General features: G+C 43.5%; 1 protein-coding gene across 17 annotated transcripts in view; it reads right to left on the bottom strand.

Moving 5' to 3' along the window:
* Positions 1-18,374, bottom strand: part of KMT2C (lysine methyltransferase 2C) — a 220,031-nt gene that overhangs the window by 18,489 nt on the left and 183,168 nt on the right. For 8 of the 17 annotated variants that reach the window (XM_033098948.1, XM_033098950.1, XM_033098957.1 and 5 more), the window contains 10 exons: positions 17,744-18,042; positions 14,666-16,488; positions 13,472-13,583; positions 10,868-10,946; positions 9,273-9,336; positions 7,246-7,478; positions 4,962-6,607; positions 2,529-2,739; positions 1,683-1,847; positions 137-278 (listed from right to left, as the gene is read on the bottom strand). In XM_033098948.1, coding sequence (XP_032954839.1) covers positions 137-278; positions 1,683-1,847; positions 2,529-2,739; positions 4,962-6,607; positions 7,246-7,478; positions 9,273-9,336; positions 10,868-10,946; positions 13,472-13,583; positions 14,666-16,488; positions 17,744-18,042 — 4,774 coding nt within the window. Of the gene's footprint in view, positions 1-136; positions 279-1,682; positions 1,848-2,528; positions 2,740-4,960; positions 6,608-7,245; positions 7,479-9,272; positions 9,337-10,867; positions 10,947-13,471; positions 13,584-14,665; positions 16,489-17,743; positions 18,043-18,374 lie in introns of all 17 variants that reach the window. The other 9 variants (XM_033098960.1, XM_033098961.1, XM_033098949.1 and 6 more) reach the window with 8 other exon arrangements.

Raw genomic sequence — 18,374 nt, 5'->3', positions numbered from 1 at the left:
GTGAGTACTTCAGTGGAAATCGGAGTGGGTTGAACTATACAATCTGACTGCCGTTTCCACACACAGCCGGCAAAGGCACCCTCCTCACAGCGAAAAACCAGGGGGTGGCAGTGGAGGTGGTGTATGCCCATCGTACCTTCATGGCTCACGAACACTCCAGCTTTTCCAGCAAGTTCTTCAGTTGTCACAAAGCCATTTGCCATCTTCTGACAAGCCAGAGGAGGTGGTGTAGGAGGAAGAGAGGCAGGGGGTGTTGGAGGATTACTTAAATTATTCTGCTGCAGGAGACCAAAAAATTTTAAATTATATGCTACTGAGCAAACACGCCAGGACCCTGCTAAAACTTACTTCTGTGAATTTTTAGCACATGGAAGCAAGGCTACTGAAATGCATTCAAGGTGCCTCTTCATTCCCCAATGCACACCAAGAAGGAAACACGTGCACAGGCCAGGGAGAGGCAGGGACACACACTCAGGATGGGATGGCATATGCTACCCACGGGCCTTTGGCCCAGCTTGAGGACTCAGCTTGGAAATTAAGAAACAAATTTACTTTCTGCCTGATTTGATTCTACACAACTCTTTTTGAATTTCATTGTTGTAGCCGTGAAGAATAGCTTTAAAATTCAATGAATAAATTGTAAAAAGTTCTCAAAATTTCCTTTTTTAAATTCTTATTAAGATATGCCCCAGTTCTATAAAAAACTTGAGAATTTGTGGCCCTAACCCTATCATTGCAACTTATATCCTACGTATCAGAATCTGGATTGTCCAAAATCTCCAAAAGAAGCAAAAGCAGGAGCAGTAGTACTAACATGACTGAATCATTCATAAACGTAGCTCCCCTCCAAACATCTCTCCCTGCTTCACCTGTGTCATTTACTGATTGGTTGTTGGAATCTAGCAATGATATGCAAATCAAGTGCAAGGTGAAACTGCAAATCTGACAAAGACCTAGGCCTTCATGAAGATGAAGAAGTGCTGGAGGACAGCTTGCATCAGAAGAGACGGCATTTACAAGAGTAAGGACAGGCTCTAACTGAAGAGAAAAGCCGACACCAGTCATCGATGGAGCACAAGAGAATGATTTTAGTGTTAAAGTAGGAGAAGCCCTCAGGAAAACTGATGATCCTCTCAAATATTTTTACAAAAAAAACAAAAAAAACATTTTACTTAAGTCAGATGTGAAGTAAAGAATGTCTAATGAGGTGATCATAAAACTTTGTTTAAAAAAAATGTACCAAAAGATAAACCTGATTCAGTCTGATATTACTGTAGCAGTGTAAGAATGCACAGTTGCAACTGATACCTAATTAAGACAAAATAACAAACAACTTTTTTTCATTTCATTTTTCAGGGTAAATTCCTAACTACATTTTTTATCCTATTTACTATATATTTGGATTCATTTCAAGAGTTAATAGAAATAATGTTTCTCGGGGAATATTTTCTCTACCATGGAAATACGCAATGGATGTTTTTCCCAATTTTTATTCTTACCTATATTTCTCAACTGTTCATGCTAAAAACACTTCACCCAGTAAAATGTTAACCTTTTAGCTGAACTACAGTTTAAATGAAAACTTGGAAGATTAGATGTAAACTAGATGGAAAAACAAGCTCTACCCATGCTGACATGGTATCCAACGGGAAGCGAGGTGACACCTTGGTGAAGAAACATACCTTGTAGATCAACTGAGAATAGTAATCCGAAACCCCGTCAAGGGCAGCACTGCCAAAAGTTCCTAGAAGTCGATTCCCACTATTAAATTGGCCACTGCCATAAGGAAGAAAGTGCGCAAAGTTCACTCCAATAATTGGTTCCATTAGAGGGAGCAGAGAGAGCTGCTATTAAAAAACACATTTGAGAGTAATGTACACGATACACAAAACAGGGCACTTCTCAACTTTTCTAAGACCTGAGGCAACTTAGTCAAACAAGGCTTGAGAAAAATACGACAAAAATTTCAAATATCAAAATGCTGGAGTAAAGTGAGAGCGACTACAGAATCTTTGCGATATGGTACTGAAGCTTTATTCCTCTGTCTTACAGGGGTGCTGCCAGGCAGCGAACAAGAAACACACATTCCTTGTCTTTGCTCAGCACCCATCAGGGTGTGAATCGAGGCTAGGGACCCCCAGGGGCGTTTCAGTGACTCTCACAGCGTCTGTCACAACTACAAGGTAAGAAGCACAGAACGCGAGTGGGGAGAGACGAGCCGCTGCATTTCTTTGCATCCAGGGAGGAACGCGGACAGCTTTCCTTGGTGCTCAGCGGCCACTCTGACACTAAAGTGAATGCCGCCCGTCACCTCCTTGCATCTATTTTCCTTAATCCCCAGGGCCAACAGAACCCGGTGTAGCTCTGAATCCCATTAGTTTCCTTGCTGAGATGTCTATTCCTGTAACTCTCTACTTTAATTAGGAAATGATCTCAGTGAAAAGAAAGTTTCCGTTTAATAGGGTTGAAAAGGCATTTGATGTTCTCACATCCTTGAATTTGTAAAGGGGCTACTACGGAAGGCTCACCTGTTTCAGGTGGGTAAAGGTGTCGGAGGCAGAGCACATAGCTTGTCTCTCCTCTTCCTCCTTTCTCCTTTTCTTTGAGCGAGGTGCTGTCTTCTCCCCCGTCCTCTGAGTCCGTTTGCTGCGCTGTTTCTTGGTTTCACCTCCATCTGCTTTTGACAACTGGTTGTTGCCACATCCAAAAGCACCTTGCATTTGAGCCCCCAAAGTTTGCTAATGTAATCAGAAAGGTTAAGAAAGTAAGTGCACTATTCACATGCTGACTTCCAGATCATCTAACCCAGCTCCTTCCTACAGCACATGTTCCTAGCATGGGTGCTTTAAGTCCAGGAGAGAAGATGGGGGCAGCAAAGGTCTGTGTTCTGAACATATCGTCCCCTTTCTGAACATTCTTCTCAAGGGTGACAATCAGCAAGCTGCCAAGCCTGAGGAAAAGTATGACTCTGCAGTGCAGCCAGCTCCCCTTTGGGGGAGCACTGCCCGTGGACGTGCCCGCACGGTCGGGCCAGGCGCAGACCACAGGGCCCCACTCCTGCCGTGAGGAAGGCACTCTTAGCCAGATAGCTGTGTGACCCGCTGGTGGTCTCGCTGAATTGTTCTGGGTTCCCCTGAGGACTGGGTGAAATACGAGGTCTGCAGAAACAACTGAGGCTCCCCAGAAAAGCTTCGCAGACTGTGCATCTCAGCTGAGAACACTGAGCCTCAGAGATCAATAAAAACAACTGGTCATTCCAAGTAGCTCACACTCACATCTGACTGAAAAATCATTGCTCTCTATTTCAAGTCAATGAAAGAAGGCCTATATAAAAGCAAATACACATTGGTTTACTTTGTAATTAAGACGTGAGAATGAACCAGTCCTCGAACAGGTTTTTCAAATATTGTAGTGCTACCAACACCTACAAATACCACGGGAGTATTTGTAGGACCATTATTTCTGAACTGAGCTGTACTTTGCTCAAAGCAACTACAGTTGCTCAACTTATTTTCACGTATTCTCCATTTAATCTTTGAGGGTTCTGAAGAGTCTGGTTTCCAGTTGTACTCTACATGGCTTAGAGCATGGACAGCACACTTTTTCTATGACGGGTCAAGAGCTGAATGCCTTAGCTCACGCTGAGAAAGGAGGAGGGGAAGCAGCGCACACTGCCCTTCCTGGGTGGGATCCACGGTTCTCCCAGGGCCGGCCCCAGGCAGCAGAGCAGCATCACCGGAACTGGTTAGAAATGCAGATTCTCTGGTGCCCCCAGACCCACCGAATCAGAGACCTGGGAGTGAGAACCAAGACGAGAGCCGTCCTCTCCAGCTTCATATGCATAGAAATCCCCTAGGATCTTGTCAAAAAGACGCTCTGATTGGTAGGTCTGTGGGGGACTGAGAGCCTGCGTCTCCCAAAAGCCCTCGGCTCAGGTCAGGAGGCTGGTCCCCAGGACTTCTCGCTGAGCAGGAAAGGCCTAACATTCCCACTGGCTTCTAAGACTGACACTGCAAGAGCTTATCTAAGCGTGTGTGGGCCAGGAACTTTCAGTGCTTTACAGACATAATCTCAATTCCTCACAATTACCCTAAAAAAGCAGATGTTACTACATTTCAAAGAATACTTTTAATTCTAGAAGAGCACAAAAGATTAAAAGTCACTGGAAAGTCTGCCTGTGATAAATGATAAAAACAATTAACATTTTAATGGGCCTGTTCTTGCTCTTTTATCGTGTCTACGCTAAAAACCACAATGGCTGCACTTGGTTGTCTGTTTTGGTAGCTGCTTTTGAAACTTGACCTCAAACATTAAGTCGCACAGATGTTAACGGCTGCCAAAAATGTGAGTATCATTCAGATTTACAAGACTGACATAATTTAATCAGTAACTACTGTAGTAATTTGGGTTGTGTACTTTCATGTTTTCTCTATTGTAGAGACAGGACATCAGTTATCCATGTAGCTACTTCTTTGTACTTTTCAGAGTTTTACACTCCTCAGGCCAGGTGCCTACATACGCAGTATGTGCTCGCGTGTGACACAACTATCACACTGTGACACCATCGAGTCCTGCTGAGTCGTCCCTGGAAGCCCCAAAGGGTATTCACAGGGACGCACGTATTTCAAAGTGGTCAATGGAAATTGCACAGTTTTTTCAATAAAAATACATTTTACTTTGTTCCTTTCGTTCGATTGACTCACTGTGGTAACGACACACGTTGCATATGAAATGCATTACTATGCCTTTGATTTTTGAAAAATATAGTAAACAAATTATGACTTAATACAGTTTATGGGTCTAAGTCAACACATGGGATCCATGGAGGCAGAAACAAAATGAAAAATGAGTAAAAAGTTTACAAAAAGTGTTGGGATTGATCTAGTGGTTGGTACTAACCTGCTGACTGTAATTTAAGACAAAAGGGAAGAAGTGACTTTTAGGTTTCATGAGTCATACTCACCAGTCCTTCAGCCGGGGGCTGCCGCTCGGCGGCTTTGCTGTCTTTTGCCCAGTCGCCTTCTGAACCTAAAGCACCTTCCGGTTTCTGGGTTAAAAGGGCAGCTGCCTTCTTGTTTTTCAGCAGGTGCTTCAGAAGTTCGTTGCCGGAGTCTCCTTTGGCAGCCGGGGCCCCAGCGGGACGGGGGGAACTCGGTCCCGCGGACACAGGACCCGCCGCAGCCTCTCCTGCAGCCTCATTCCCCGTGTGTCCCTCTAACGTAGGTGCCTCTGGGCCTGGGCGCTGCTCAGGCCTGGCCGTCTCCAGCTGGGCCTCGTCGGCAGTGGCAGGGGTCTCTGAGGGCAGCTGGTCCACCTCTGCTCGGGTCGGAGTCTGTTGGGGAGCAACTCCTTGCGAGAACTCAGTGCCCGGCAGTCTGTTTTCTAGTTCTGTGCACAGCTGGGCTGCGGCTGAGCTGGGAGCAGCCGGTTCCCCCGACTCAGGCTCTGCCTGCTGGGGCAGCTCGCCAGGCGTGTGCCCTGGGGGAGTGGAGGTAGTTTCTGAGACACTCGGAGTTGGAGGGGCAGTTATGTCTGAGTGAGGAGTGGACGGTGCCTTCGTGGATTCCGTATCTTCATCTTTCTTCTTCTTTCGTGTTCTTTTCTTTTTCCCTTTTTCTTCTGGGATTATATCAGAATACAGCTGAATGAGAGACTGGGCCGACCCGGGGTAACTTTGTCCATGGGTAACAGCGGGGTCTTGGGCACATGGGACACTGCTGCTGGCTCCTGGAGCCGCTGCAGGAAGAACAGGTGTAAAAGGCGGCCTTGCTGGGGCCTGGGTAAAGCTGGCCGCAGACAGGCCTCCATGTACCTGCTTGGAATGGAAATTCGGGCTGCCACCGGGGACTGCTAGTGAGTCAGGAACAAATGAGGGGGCGCCACCCTGTCTGCGCTCGCTGGCTGGCAGGAAAGCTTGGGGAGGAGGCGAGTTCACAGGTCCCTGCTGCACGCTCTGCTGCTGTAAGGCTGAGCCCACCTGCGGCTGGTGCTGTGGCGACTGTGGCAGGCCTCTTGGGGGCTGCATGAAATCACAAGGCAGGTCAGGGCTGTAGAATGGAATCCTGCCGCTGGGCTCCGAGCCCAGCAGGCCGTGCTGCTCCCTCTCCATCCTCTGCTGCAAAGCCCTCTGTCTGTCCACTTCCTGCATGAGCTGGATGCGCTGCCTTTCCTGCTGTTCTCGTAAACGTTCCTTCCGTTCCCGTTCCTGAAAACTTTCGCTGAAGGGGTTATTGTCATCAAATTCCACCCGTGGAGGCGGTCCACTCTGGCCACTTGCATTTGACACCGGCCCCGGGGCTGGTGTGCAAGTTTTAATCGGTAGCTGGGCGACTGGAGGCGGAATCCTCGGAGCGCTAAGGGGGAGGTGACTAGCAGCAGTGGGCGGCTGCCACCCAGGCAATCCGGGCAGGACAGATGCGTGCGGCTGCAGCTGCGGTGGCACCACAGGGAAGCTGGGCTGGCCCATGGCGGGGGCAGGGGCACCAGGAACAAGGGGAGGCTGGGGCTGGACGCCTGGCAGCCCGGCGGGCGGGGCCATGGCACACTGCTGCTGCTTGATGCGGTAATCTTCGATCAGCTCGGCGTGCTCTTTCTGCTGCTTCCGGATCTGCAATGACCAACGAAAGTGTCCTCGTTTATGCGTACATCAAACAGCAACACTGGCTCAGGGGCCCGGTGGGGCGGTGCCAGGGAAGGCAGATCTTGCAGAGGCAAAAGTAGTTCGCTTGGGCAATGGATAAACCACAGGAACTTGGACGGGTCAGTATTATCTAGAGACTACCAATATTTTTAGCAACAGGATTTTTATAAAGTCACCTGTAAAACTTCTTTACATATGAAATACCAAAAACAAACTCAAAATACATTTTTCTGAAATAAAAAGTAAGAAAATCTCACTGTGAAAGTCAAACTAAATTACACATCAAAGGTAAGATGAGCCGTGTCCTCAGGGAGCCAACAACCCATTTCTCAGGGCAGGCAGAGTCCCCGCCTGTCCCCTGCTGTACCAGGTTTCCCGCCAGAGCCTGAAAATGGCTCTTCTAGGTCAGGACTATGAGAATTAATCGTTTCAGTCTGAGCTGTGTGACCACTGCTCTCAGGAAAGGACTGGGGCAATTTCTTTAGTTAGTGAGAGGCTCAGAGCTGCCGTGTCACTTGTGGACGTTCGTGTGCTCTCGAACACGCATCCAAACGCTCCGCGACCTTGTGCTTGCGGACAGCCAGCCACCCGCCCGCCCGCCGTACCTGCTCCAGCTGCCTCTGCACCATGCTCTGCTGCTCCGTGACGTGCTTCAGCTGCTCTGCGTCCTCCTCAGGAAACTCACGGCCCGCTTTCTTGGCGGTGCGCTGTTTGGCCGACAGCGCCTTCTTGGACTTCCTGTGTGCACCAATTTGTTCTTCCAGGTATTTCTGCTGCATCTGAAGAAGCTGCTGGGTCTCCTGCAGCCATTCTTCATACTGCTTCCGTTGGGAGTCATCTGAGGGAAAAATGAAAAATTCATCTGTGTTAATTTTCTAAAGAGTCCAACAACAGCAAAGTTACACACATCCATTTTGTTCAGAATCGCAGTGTCATATAACTTTGTAATAGGTATTTTGAAATCACAATACTAAACATTAGACCATAATGTAACTCTAAAGTAGGACATTTCAGAAAAATATTTAAGAAAACCAAAGAATGCATGTTTTTAGGACTCGGGTTAAGTTCATACTTATCGATACGACAAATGCAATCTTTGAAAAGCAGGAGACGTTTATCGAATGGAACTTTTTCATCTCCCGCACTATCAAATTTTCTAACCCACAAGCCAAACTATATATTGTTATGTGTGTATTTTATTAATTCACAGATTTTAAAGAAAAAAAGTAAGACACATCCTATTGAGGTCCAGAGCATGGATTAGGTATCATTTCCCATGCGAATTTTCCTAACTTTATAAAGTTTTCCTTATTTTCTTAACAGTGAAAAAAATGTCCTAAACTGAGAGCAAGGGAACCTAGAATGTTTTAGAAAGGGTCAATATAAAGTCTAGGTTTTATAATAAAGGAAATTCCTAAGTTAAAAACATTGGTAATTTTTATGAATTTTGTTAACATGTATACTTCTATAAATAAGCAAAGGTAGGGAATAATCACTTTTATGACTGTCATTAATATCTCCCCAAATAGTTCTCTCTCTTCATCTTGTACCAACATTCCTTCTTTATTCTTTAAGGGCACTTTACTTCACTGATGCCAAGTTTAAAAAAAAAAAGTCATCTTATGGTAGCGAAATTCAGAATATACCTTTATGACTCACTATACGACAAAGAAATGAATCAATACAATTCCCAGAAGGACATTATCTGGAAAATTACATCAATGGTAACAGAATATTATACAGTAAGAACGCACCCAAAGCCAATGGGCACAATAAAGCCAGAAAAAGCCAGTTGGTTACAGCAGTTTACTTGCTTTCAATGCAAATATGGGTTCAAATTATGACAGTAATTAATGCAGGGGTAATTTCAAAAGATTGGACTTTGGGTTTGTTCCTAAACCCAGAAGTTCCAGTACATATATGATCGTGAAATCTAGTCTACTAAATTTGCAGGGCATTTTTCAAGAACAGGCTTTTTCACAAGATTTCAGAAGTTCTGCTTCTGGTAGAATGAGACCTACCGCAAGGAAAGCCTTTCTGGTTTCTGGAACCAGGAGAGCAGAGGTGAGCAAAATGAAAAATAATGGTGAAAAAATAGTTAGCTAAACAGTCTGAAGATTTCAGAAAGGTTCAGTTTGGGGAGGACTTGAAACACTATCCTGAACCACTTGGGACCCCTGGAGATAACTAGAAAGGACTCGGCGGCATCCTTTTCCCTGACCTCACACCACGCTGCTAGCCCAACGGATTTCTAAGAATGTTCCCTACATTGTTCCCATTCAGGGTCCTTTTCACTTAGGCAGACAGTCATTAGAGCAAGAAGTTGTTTAATTCTACAGATTGTAAAGTGCCCAATCTATTAAAAAAAAATAGCAACAACAATATTGAAGAGAATGGGGAAGATGATTTTTCTGTATTAAAATATTTATCTATAATTCTTCATGCAGAGAACAAAAAGCAGTGAAAATACATCCTTTGAGGAAAAGACGCCTAATAAGGTTTCAGAAAAGATGAGGGCACTGAGACTTAAAATTTAACACACCTACACTAACTCCAAGATTTTAGAAGAAAACAAATATAGTGCAAACAAGCAATCCCCACAGAACATGTAACTTATTAGATTTATACTTACTGACAAAGCCTGGACCAAAATTTGGAGGATTAGGCCTAGAAATCTGATGTGTTATACTGCCATCCTAAAATAAGTAAAATTTACAAATAGGTTTATTCCACATTTCAGTTAAAGGGGAAAAAACTTTTTAAAAAGAAAGAGAAAGAAATGGAAGGAGAAAAACCCTTTAATTTCCTAAGACATGTTTAAAGTTCTCCCTTTTATAAAAAAGGGAATGAGTTGAGTGGTGACAACCTAATTGCTGAAAAGTTTAAACTATCTCTGAATTGTTCCATTTTTTAGATTTCAGGTGAAAAACAATTATGTTTGAGGTGAGGGATTATTCATTAGAAATATAATAGAGGGCAAATCAAATCTTGTTAATACTTTGCTAGAGATCCACATAAAACCCCACTTTTTGATGAACTCTACGTAGTTTCTTCTGCAGTTAAGACATAAACATGGGTTCTGGATTTATGAAGTTCTGCGCCATAACACAAAGTTATCTATAAACAAGAACCAATGTCTAACATATACAAACAATAAAACATACACTAATTTAAAATACTAGTTAAATGTCTTGTTTCACCCAGAGTGACTGAATAGTTATTAATCCCAGTTGCTTGGCAACAATCTGATACATTTTAACTTTATAAAAACATTTACTCAGTTGTTTCAAGTTCAGTTAGACACGAGCTGTATACAAGTTAACAATTACAAATGAAACTGGCAGCCAGACCTTAAAACATGTAATCCTTACACTACCAAGCAGGTGGTGTAACATTTGACAGATCAGAAAACAGAAGTTAAAGCACTTGCCCAAATTTGCACAGTAAATTCACAGTGGAATTGAGATTTTTTAAAAAAAACTCAGCTACGAAGCCTAAGCTTTTCCCACTGTATGACATGGTATTTCTCTCTTAATAATAAAAAGAATAAAATTATCAGCATACTAAATCTAAAGCACAAATGGCAGGGCAAAAATGAAAATTCCAGAAAGACATGTAGTAGGTAGCATAGTTGGTAGCTTTCTCTTTTTTACCTAGGCAGATACTTGGGGGAGGGGGCGGGGGGGGGGGGAAATCAATGAAGAAAAAACACTGTATAAAATGAACAATTCTACTTTCCCAGACACTGGCTAACAGTAAATATTTAAATATATATATTTAGAGCTGATCACTATGAATAGTGAGTACTCAGAAAACTAAATTATTCTAAGGAACAAATAGCAGAACATGACTATAGCCAAACAGAACGATTGTAACCATTATTTTCTACTGTTTATAGCAGTCTTACATTTTAAACCTAATGGCTTAATTCCGAAATGCAGGATGTGAAACTGTCTTTGTGGAGTTAAAAGTAATGAAAAGCAATACCAAACACCTAAGCATTTGGATTTCCCCCCAAGTGACTGTCTACCCTTTAAGCATATAGGTCCTTTTCAGAAATCACTGTCAATTTGTCTTTCCCTCAAAAAAGTAATAAAAGCTGTTTATTTCTGCTGAGCCGGTAATACATTCTGGCAGCGTTCTCAGGATTCTACTCTCTTCTCTAAGAGGAGGTGTGGTAAGAAACGGGAGCTTGGTTCTCGGGGGACTCGTCACAAGCAGCGGTACCTGAGGAACTGCCTGGGGCAGGAGGTTCTGGCCCTCGCCAGGCGGCGTCCCGGTCACCGGCGGGCTCATAAAGGAGAACCTGGGAAACGAAGGGCACATGTCAAACGGGGAGCATTTCGCCTCACATTACTTACGCTAAGCGCTTAACAACCTTCTCCTGCAGGGAAGAAAAAGCAATGGCAATTCCTTCTCACCTAAATCCTTCTCTAACGCCCTTTTCTGTGCACCAACTCTGTTAACCCTCACTCCGCACCACCAGGAAGTGCGGCCGGACAGGCTCGTACTGCTCTCACTTTACTTCTGATGAAAGCAAGGTCAGAGAGATGGAGAAACTTTGCCCACAATGCCCGGCGGGGCTGCAAGAAGCCAGCGAGGCTACTCGAGGTCTCACTCTCTGTTCTACTCCTCACTATGCCTTAAAATAAAATTAATTCAAGTCTTCTGGATTAGAAAATATAGTGAAGACATAGTTTTAGCACATAAAATCCAAATATCTTGGATTTTAAAACGAAAGATGCATTTCAGTTAAGAAATGTCATATTTTTGTACATTTCTGTTTCTAATGTTAAAGCAAATCGAAAATTGGTCATTAACCAAGAAAAAGTCCATATGCTTAAAAATATTTGGTAAAATGTTAGTTATTCTAATGAGAGCTATAAAACTTCACGGAAACATCACTGCTATAATGAAAACACTTCCTCTAGAGTTACCAAATGCTTCAACATAATTAGATATACATACAGCACAACCTCCAAGATACGTATCAAATACTGTACAGTAGCATTTAGGCACTATTAGAATTTAGCACGTACACTTTTTAATTTTTTTAATCAGGTGTTTGATTCACCTAACAACCCCTTCCTGGTCTGGAATGATCTCCTAATCCAATCATCGCTCACTATCTCCCTCAGCCAACATATGACACCACTGAGACAGAAGACTGTCACCCACTTCTTCACAGCTCTCAGCAGAAGAGCAGACAATGTGCCTGACACATGGCTGATAGGTCAGTGTATCTCTAACTCGTGGAGATACGATGCTGAAAGAGCAGCGGTTCTCATTCTAAGGCCCACCTTTTAAACTAAGTGCTAACTGCATTTTCTTCTATTTTGACAGCAAACTACCTATTACCACAGTGCCCTGACTCTGTCACCCATACAGCTCACGCTCTTCTCACAGCAGGAGTTGTTTCAGGCACCTAACGTATGCCATTTAGGTTCATCATTACCTTGAAATTATAGTAGTTATCAGACCTATTAAAAAGCACATATAGCACAATGTTTAAATTTAAATAACTATGTTTCAAATGTAATTGATTTATGGTATAATACTATGTTTTTGGCTTTGCATATAAAATGTTTTGAGAAGAAATTCAAAAGCTTCACTGAGTGTCAAAAAGGTTCATGACATAAAAGTTAAAACCCCTGTGATCGAGAAACATTGTTAATAGACACTGTGCAACAATGAAAATCATTAGAAACTACTGCCTCTACTTCGATCTAAACGAGGCTTCTTCCCCATTTCAACAAATGAAAACGATCTATGCCTTTAAGGATTCCCAATTGATCTTAAATCACGTTGATCTTAAATTCACGGAGCGTTTGTAGTGGGTTCCATAATCATCCACATTCCTTTTCACAGAGTTCTTCTCCAGGCTAAGCAGGCTAAGGTGAGGCTCTAGCCCACTCTGCCCGAGGTTGTCGGAAGGCCGAGCGTGGTGCTCGTTGAGAACAACAGGAAGACAAGCGCCACCCGCAGGTACTCTGATTCAGCACGTCCATGGCTGAGTGACTGGCCTGCGTTAGAAACCAACTACAACAATTCCGATGGTGGTCCATGAGCAAAACGTAAGTCACCGCCCTGAGATTGTTCAATATCCCTGAGGGGGCGTAAACACTCTAATTTCAGAAATTCATATGGTCAAACAACTCTTAGAGCCTTCTTTAATCCAGAAGTTCCATTTCTCTGCTAACAGTGAAAAGGCTCACAAACTCTCCATCCACTAACTTCCAGTGTCCTCTTACCTAGTCCTCCTGCCTTTCTTTTCGATTTCAAACTCAGTTCAGGGGCACTTAATTGAGAGCTGAGTTCACAGATGCCTTAATCACTCAGTCGCTTGACTGAAATGTCCCTTTTTTTTTCTCTTTGCTTTGTTCCTTTGATAGAAAAAATATTCACAGGCTTAAATAAACTATCGTCTCATCTCAACACAGAACAATTTCTCCTTTGCTGCTTATCTTCTCATCTTTATGTATGTAGGATGAAGTATCTCTGTCCCAAGCAGCTTTTAGTTAGCATTAACTATTCGACAGGTATTTAAAAGAACACACACTTAAAATACTTCCGATTTCCTAATTAATCAAGTCCAGCTTCTCAATCTTTCTGTTTCATTATGTTTCCCCTGTAAGTAATGGAAACCAAATCCTGACATGTGCATAGCATTTTACGTTTAAGCACAGCCCGCTGACACCGTAACACACTTATACACTGCTCATTCTTAGAACCATAGGTTTCTGAGTTACTAAATATTCGTTCTAGGCACTGGTAATAATCTTATGCACTTTCATCGGACGCAGCGTAAGAATGAGACACAGCTTCCCCTACCTGTTCATAACCATCGGAGGCATTGCCATGTTGTTCTGTGCCATCACCTTATTTATGCCTTTCAGGGCCACCATTTTGGCTTTCATTATAGGATCTGTAATTGCGTCAAAATCTAAAGGAGGAAAACATTTTCAAGTTACGGATTTCACAGTACTTGGTTCAGGTTACACGAAGAGGTAACGTAACCATCACAAAAAATTTTTAGTGTATGTGCTGCTGAAGCGAGAACTTCACAAAAAATTTATAATCACTATTATACTTTTCTAGACGAGGCAAGGAATTATGAGACGTTAAGAACCGTATCATGAATTTAATCCCATCTCAGTGACCCATAATTGAAGCAAGCTTTATTACCTTAGCCTGGCAAGAATCAAAACAAGCAGCTTGTCAAATTTAAGGGGATTGTAGCAATAACACAAAGCAACGTTAATCAGAACTGCTTCTTTGGTAATGTTAACATCATGAATGAAAACTGGCACTCATTTCTGAGACTATGGAATTCCAGTAGTTATCACTCTTTAGAGCAAAATATGTCAATTTCTTGAGGGCATATCCTTGCAACAGGGATAGGCTCCTGAGAAAAGACCTCTTAGCATGTAAGTGAAAAAGAAATGGACCAATATGATGAATTCGGTAATATATATAGAAAAGAATGTCAATTTTATTGTTTAGAAGAAAGCATTCCTTAGACACGTCTCCTTTGATTGCTAATTCTTACTCTCAGAGACAAGTATATTTACCGCATTGCTATTTTGTGGGATTTTCTTTTTTCCTTGCTCAAAATAATAAGCTCCTGGAAATAAGAGCTTTATATAGCAAAAAAAAACTGCCAACCATCTATCATACACAAATGGACAGTAAGTTTATTTCTATAATTTCTTTAAATTCATCTTTCAATGCCTCTGAAAATACATGGCAATAATGGTTAGGAGGGAACTAAAAAGAAAAGACGACTCTTGTTTCTGTTAAACAATAGGGTAAACAACAGAATTGAGTAACTCTGAAACTCAGTTTTGAATCTCGATTTACCTGGGAGGAATCTAATACTCTTAACCACTTTCATTCAAAGCAAAAGAGGAACAGAAAGGACCGCGGTGCTCTGGTCCTCACGCAGCAGTAACGTGGACTCTAAGCCTCCTGCATAGCACCCTAACGCCCACGACAAACATTACTGAAACTGGAGGGGCTTCCTACCGATGTTCGGGAAGAAGGGCTCCGACCGCTGACGAATCATGGCCTGCATTTGTCTTTGCTGTTGTTGTTCCTGCCTCTCTTGATCCAGAAGATCCTGTAGAAGGAGCGGCTGTTCTTCCAGAAGGAGGGGCCTCTCTCTACTTTGCTGGGTTAATGCTGGAGGGATCATTAGCTGGTGGGGGCCAGGCAGGCCACTGGCCCCAGGCTGACTTGTGAGAGGCACAGTCTGGTTTGCAGGTTTTCCTGTCCCGAAACCGTGACTCATTGCTGACTGACCCTGAATGAATCCTGGATTTACCTGCACACCCTGAGGAAAAGCATGGTTGACTCTAGAGACTACTGTCACATTCGAATTCATGGTACCATCCAAAACATGACCAGGCGGTGTCATCAGAGGAGGAGGCAAACTTGACATGTGACTAGATGGCGAGGGGGGCACAGTGGGTGGCGGAGACCCCAATGGCCTCATGTCTGAATTATCCGGTTTTTCATTAGCAAGTAAACTGGAAAGAACTGGAGTTGACCCACTTATACCACAGGAGTTCACTCCGTCCTCAGCAGGCAGCTGGCTAGCTCCATGACCACTGGTGCTGGAGCCAGCACTTTCTCCGTTGGTTCTTTTGTCCAGTAGGTCTGGACCACAGGACTGCGAGGGAGCCTTTTCTCCCTGACTTACATCTGTGTGAGCAGGAGCCTGGGAGCAGGGAGTGTCACCGGTATCTTTGCCCTCGTCACTTTTCTCACTTTCACATTTGGTTTCCCCTTTCGAATTTGGAGACAGAACTTCTGTCTTTATCTCACTGGTATCAGTGGATTTTTTCCATGGAGAATGTTTATCAGAAGGAACCACAGTCTTATCTTCTTGCTCCTTTTTTTTGGGTTCCACAGACACACACTGGGTATCTAACTTATCATCAATTGGGACATTGAGGTCGAGCTCCTCATTAAACATGCTTTTCTTATCTCCTAAGTCAAGTTCTGGGTCTGTATAGGCAATAATATCAAATTCTCCTGACCTCAGGAGGTCATCCAGGTTGGGATCATTCGCTTCCAAATTACCCAGAGTGTCCAGCTCGTCCCCCTTGCCGTCCTCTGCGTCTAGATTTAAATTTTCAAGATCTTCATCGTCCAAGTCTTTGACTTCAACCCCCTCAAGGTCTTTAACATCTAGTTCCTTTACGGATGGGTCATCAGAATCAAGTTTCTCGTCGAGACCATCAGAAGACTGGGGGGGCACCTGCAAATTATCAGGCGGCGTTTCAGCGGGTGCAGACGTTGACAAAGGGGTCTCTGAAAATTCACCACCTAAGGGATGACTCAGGGACCGCATGACCACAGCAGATGAATGGAGAGGATCACCCTGCTCTGGCTGAGATGACGGCACCTGCTCCAAATGTGGGTGCACAGGTAGCTGACTGGGGAGACCCTGGGAAGGTCGTCTCATGGGGTCTGTGTGTCTAGGGCCTGGAAAGTCTGGCCGGGGAATGAAGTTTCCATGTCTTGGATGAGACGGTGCGTCTATAACACTCCCGGGAGAAGCACTGAACGGCAGCCGGGGCCTTCCGTCGGGGGCCCGATGCCTCAGTTCAATAAATGCTTGGCCCAGTATGTTATGCTGCTGAACGGGCAGACCCTGCGGTGGGAAATGCTGGGCCAGTCCAACTGGACTGGTCATTTGTGAGTTATTTAAAGGCCTGGCCACATCAACAGACATGGATCGTCTCAGCTGTGGAGGAACTGCAGACGCCTGCATTTGCTGAGAAGGAACAAGGAAGCGCTCCTGACCTGACAGGGAGCCGTGGTTACCTCCTGGAAACGCAAACCTGAAAGAAAGAAAAAAAAAAAGGAAACAGTGAATACTAAGTATTTGTTGAATTTCGAGTTAGGTTGAGAAAGTACAAGTTTTAGTCTGAACTCAGATACAAAGCATGACGACTTAGGCATAAACAAAATGACCACGGTAAGAAAGCACTTGTTCAGTATCTACATGCAAGTACACTTTTGCTAAGTACCTTGCAATGAACCTCATCTGAGCTCTAAAGACATGTGCTCAACAGATAACATAAATGAAGACAAAGGAACAGCCACCAAGCAGATGGAATCAATTGTTTAGAACTAAGCATACTACTACTGGAGTTGAGTGAGAGTCCATTTCTTTTTTCTATGTTTAGGGAGGTCACATGGAGGAAGCTGATGGGGCGGGAGGTGCTTGAATAAAGGGAGGAGAGGTAAGGAAATCTGCTGGAGGGCCTTGGTGGCCTGTCCACGGGAAGACAGAGGCAGATGACTGCATAGAGTAATCTATTTGCTTGAGAAGAACGAAGGCAGGAAGTAGGAAGAGAGAAAGGAGGAAAGGCATCATCTATAAAGACTTAGGAAATGAATCAATTATAAAACTGCTGTTATTATTTATATTGCACCTTGTTCTAGAAAGAACTAAAGCAATTTACAAATAAATATCAAATAGACAAGCATAAATTAAAACTAAGGGGGTAAAAAAAGGAAAGTAAGAGTAAGACTATATAACATGGAAATAGGCATTAGAGTAAAAAATATGTCTGATAAAACAAAAAGCATTTCTTAAACAACTAGCTCCTCATATAACTGGGATGTTATAACTTAAAACTTTTGACTAGCCACTTAAGGAAAAAACAAAAAACGAAAAAACAACCTATCTCATCACGAAAAGTTCCGAAAGGAAAACATTCTTTCAATTTGGAAATTGTCACAAACATTTACCATATAAATTAAAATAAAAAATTGGGGAGAAGAGAACACCCACGTATCATGTCACGAAGCTCTGACTGAATACGGTAACTACATGCGAGAGGTTTGACTGTATGATAAACGACGTCATTGTGGCTGTAATACAATACTAACAATCAATACTTAACAACAAACGGAGTCGTTACAGTTATTAAAAGAATTCAAGACCTGTCATTAATGAAAATAACCGCTTATATCTCATAGAGTCAAGAAGTAAATGGCAGTAACAGCTTGACTGAGAGCACCTGCATCAGTCTGTTCCCTTCCCCTAGCAGCAGCCGTTTCAATCTGGCCTGGAACCGAAAGCGTTACCTGAATCCATGAGGTCGCATCCCCATGCCGTCAGGAGCGTAGGGTCCGCGCGGATCTTTCGGGAACACAGAGTACCGAGGTCCTAAGGGAGGGACCACAGGGGACCTGATGCCCCCAGGATAGGGGGGTGGAGGCCGAGCGAACGCCTGGCTGATGCTCTCAGGCTGCCAGTGGTGCAGGGGCCCGGGGTGGGGCCCGGGGTGGGGCCCGGCTGGGGGCTCCTGTGACCCTTTCTCCTGTCGACCTGCCATCTTCTTCTGCTGCTGCTGCTGCAGAATGATTTCCCGTAACTTCTGCCGCTGAAGGGAAAGAAACAAAAATCACTGGGATTTCTGATAACTAATGGCTTTTCAAATCCTAGTGCTCCCATTATGTGGCTTCGGTAATAAAATGTCTTAATGTTTTCAAGTTTGTTGAAACACTACTTACAGTTAACTACTCAATAGCTTGTAAAATATAAATGGATGATTTGGGTCCCTGTCCTTGCCAGACAACTATCAGAAAAATGAAACGTTTCGTATTTAAGAATTCCCCTACAAATAAATATTGAAAGCAGACACAGAATAAATCCAAGCGGATTGGTGTTAATTTTATCCATTTCATTTTTCTTTTTTTGCAGTATGACAAAAAG

This window comes from Rhinolophus ferrumequinum, chromosome 26 (genome assembly GCF_004115265.2).
Source record: "Rhinolophus ferrumequinum isolate MPI-CBG mRhiFer1 chromosome 26, mRhiFer1_v1.p, whole genome shotgun sequence".
Lineage (NCBI taxonomy): Eukaryota > Metazoa > Chordata > Mammalia > Chiroptera > Rhinolophidae > Rhinolophus > Rhinolophus ferrumequinum.
Note: the sequence above shows the minus strand (reverse complement) of the source record. Positions and strands in the feature narration are given on the sequence as shown.